This window comes from Pyxicephalus adspersus, chromosome 9 (assembly GCF_032062135.1).
Source record: "Pyxicephalus adspersus chromosome 9, UCB_Pads_2.0, whole genome shotgun sequence".
Taxonomy (NCBI): domain Eukaryota; kingdom Metazoa; phylum Chordata; class Amphibia; order Anura; family Pyxicephalidae; genus Pyxicephalus; species Pyxicephalus adspersus.
Window position 1 is genome coordinate 65,867,341 of NC_092866.1, and position 3,465 is coordinate 65,870,805.

Here is a 3,465-nt window from a genome sequence, read left to right on the forward strand (position 1 = left end):
GAGGTTGCAGTCTGGACAATATCTGTTAATAGAAATTAGATCAGTCTGTGCCCAACGCGTTTCGCCATATGGCTTCTTTAGGGGAGGTTGATCCGGGGGTAGCGAGTGCTATATAAACGTGGCATACTGATAAGAGATTTAAGAAGAGGGAAACTTGTAGAGCATGAGACATAAAGTATAAAAACATACAGATTGTAATTGTAAAATCACGGAGATATAATACATAGCCCAATGACTAACGTGACTTCATAGCTGGTTTAGGGGTTCCCCAAACAGAATATAAAGAGACTTTGGGGGAAACACACAATTTAACAATCTTCAAACACATTTCGCAGACTTGGTCTGCTTCATCAGGAATACATAAATATATATATAGGAGAATGCAGCGTTCTGGGGGATGGGTGGGAAGAAGCTGTAGGCGGGTGAAGGCTCGGGTGACCCAACTCTTCAGTAACTGCCCCAAAAGTGCCGGGTGGTGCGCCCAGCTAAAAGGGTCCGGGGAGAACACTGAGAATGGATGACACAAACTATGAAATACAAACCGCAATAAGACAAATATTATATACAATATTACCATATATGAAGTGATAGTCACATATATACAAGTAGATTTCATCCTCCGTTCTGCTTTCACACTTACACATGGTAATTGAATCTAGTTTTATTCTTCTACAATTACCTCGGGTTCGGCAATAAATCGGGGAACTCTACATTTTATACCTTCTGGTCTGTGGGTCAGAAATTGATCAGGGACTCCTAACAACCCCCAGAGGAACCCTGACTAGGAAAGGCCTGGGGGTAATCATTGTATGAAATGGGGAGGTGATGGGGGTGCAGGAAGATCCCATTCACTTCAGTATCTCTCATCATCATTAAAGTCTTTTCATCCAATCGGATTTTCAAATCATTTTATCTGTAACACAATATCATAAAATCTTACAGACATATTTTTAAAAAGGAATTAGAGGCATTTTATTGATGGTTTTTTATGGCTTCTCAGCTTTATATTTCTCCCTGTGGAGAACGTTCTGTAGTTTCTATCGTTGAATATTTTATGTTCAGTTATTTAGCTCTCTAGATTTAGAAGAATCTTCTTACCTACTTAATATAAATTTAAAGCTGAACTCCGGACAAACCGCAAAATATTCAGATAAATTCATACATATGTGGGAGCTGTCAAAGCATTTCTATTTCTGTCCAGTCAGTCCTTGGATTTACACAGTTCTGCCTCTTCGTCTGGCAGGGAAGGCAATCAACATTTCCTCAGCTGGAACACTTACAGGTTTTGTCCCTTCCCCCGGCTCTGTGCTAGCATGTACACCTGTGCAAATCTACCTGCGCATGATTATTTGCAGATGCATGCAAAGCCTCCCACACAAAGTATTAAGCCAAAGTTTGAATGCATGCAAATTATTTCTGGCAGACCCCACATTCACCGGAGGTAACTTTACACAAACATTTGCTTTAATATATTATTATTAAACTGTATTCATATAGCGCCAACATATTACACAGCGCTGTACATTAAATAGGAGTTGCAAATGACAGACAGTGACACAGAAGGAGAGGGCCCTGACCAGAAGAGCTTACAATCTACACACCAATCCTTATAATTATCACATTTCTATTTTCAGGTTTCCTACACCTTATTCCAGGATACAAGATTGTTTGAAATCTTCAAAATCCCTCAAAGAGAATTCCGTAACTTCTTCCAGGCATTGGAGAACGGATACAGAGACATCCCCTGTGAGTACCCCGCACAGCTCGCATGGAGCTTATTGGTTCCTAGGTATTGAGGGACTACAAACCCCAGCAGGCTCCTAGCAGTATCTGATGATACATCATACGGCTGATAGTATGTGCACCCCGAGCATTAGGAACGAGCATTTCCACAGTTCAGTGTTCCCAGAAATCATTGCTATAGGTGGATATGGACAGACAGCCCATTAAGTGGACCCCCAAATAGGACCCTCTGTGCCCCCCCATTCTGTGTGTAAGGAGGTAACAGACAATAGAAAGGTCAGGAGTTTTGTATTTTTTACAGTTTTTTAGCACAGAGAAGATGATGAACATCAATTGTTTCTGCTGGGTTTGGATATTTCATTTTTTTGTTGTCAGTTCTCTTACATTTTGGGGTGTTTTGTAATTATTTTATTCTGAATATTTTTTATTAACTTTACTATTTTGCCTCAATGTTTTTGTTTTTCCAGGCAGGAGGAAGATTGTTTTTAGGGGCGAAGGTGTTTTCAGTATTTCTAGTTTACTTTTCCTTGTTATTTTTAATTTGGTATGAAGAAAAGTAAAAAATAAATATAATGTTTATACAAACACACTGACAACAATGATCCTGTCCATTAAATGAGTAGGAAAGCATGGTCACCCTTAAAATTTCATTGAAACCCAGATCCATTCATTCAGGTTCTTCTCCTTTTACGGAGAAGCTGGGAATAAAGTGAATTGTATTTGTTTTGCAGACCATAATCGGGTACATGCCACTGATGTGCTGCATGCGGTTTGGTATCTGACCACGCGGCCCATTCCAGGATTTCAGGATCTCTCCAGTGATGAGACCGGTAAGAGATCATTACAGAATTCTATTTGTACATCGCAGTAGATGCGGATCAAAGTGAGAAGACCTGTAATCCAAGAGATGCTGCACTGCATAATATTATAGGAGAGAGGAGCCAGGGAACACATTGCTTTATTAAAAGACAGGGAACACTGGGCCAATTAGGATGCTGGGCTATCAGGGATACCATTCATTCTAAAGAATAAGTAAGCAAAGCTTCTTCTTATTGGCCGATTCACCATCCTCGTCCTATCTCTGTGCACCCAGGCTTAGCCTTCCCATGTCAGTTTGCACGGACAGCCCCCCGTCTCTTACTGACCCGACCCCCCGCTATCACTGAACCCGTTTGTCCCTCTGTTATTCTGTGTCAGGGTTCAGCCTCCCTTTGTTAGTCTTCGCCAGGGCCAGGCCCCTACCCCCTATAACCCAGTGAGCTCTGCAGGGTGTAAATGGCGACTGTATTGGCAGGCAGTGAACATTTCAGTCGGGAAATAAGACAACATAGCATAATGCAGCAGATTAGTAGCTGGCGTCTGCCAGGACAGGTCTGAGCGCATTACATGGCTCTCTGTGCCAACATTAAAATCGGTGACTTCATCCTCAGCCGTCCTGCATTGAATGCTGGGCAGAGAGATGCCAGAGTCACATCCTGGGACAGCCCTGCGCCAACCTGCCACCTCCGACCTCTGAAATATAAAGAAATTATAGGGGGATTCCGCAGTAATGATTTGTCCGATCCAGCTACTAATGCTCCAGGAAACAAATATTTCTGTCTTCCCCGGTGTCACTGATACCACTGATAGGGGAACTGACATTTCATGTATTTTAGGTGTGGCAGTGATATACAATTTGCCCCTTATTGGTGAGGTCAGGTACTGATGGTGGGGATTTGCCCC

The 3,465-nt window shown here is 42.1% G+C and overlaps 1 protein-coding gene across 1 annotated transcript in view; it reads left to right on the plus strand.

Moving 5' to 3' along the window:
• PDE3B (phosphodiesterase 3B) overlaps positions 1-3,465 on the plus strand; it is a gene marked incomplete in the record, with an annotated part of 54,173 nt that overhangs the window by 42,636 nt on the left and 8,072 nt on the right. The window contains 2 exon segments of the mRNA XM_072422362.1: positions 1,635-1,746; positions 2,475-2,573. Of these exon segments, the coding sequence (XP_072278463.1) occupies positions 1,635-1,746; positions 2,475-2,573 (211 nt within the window).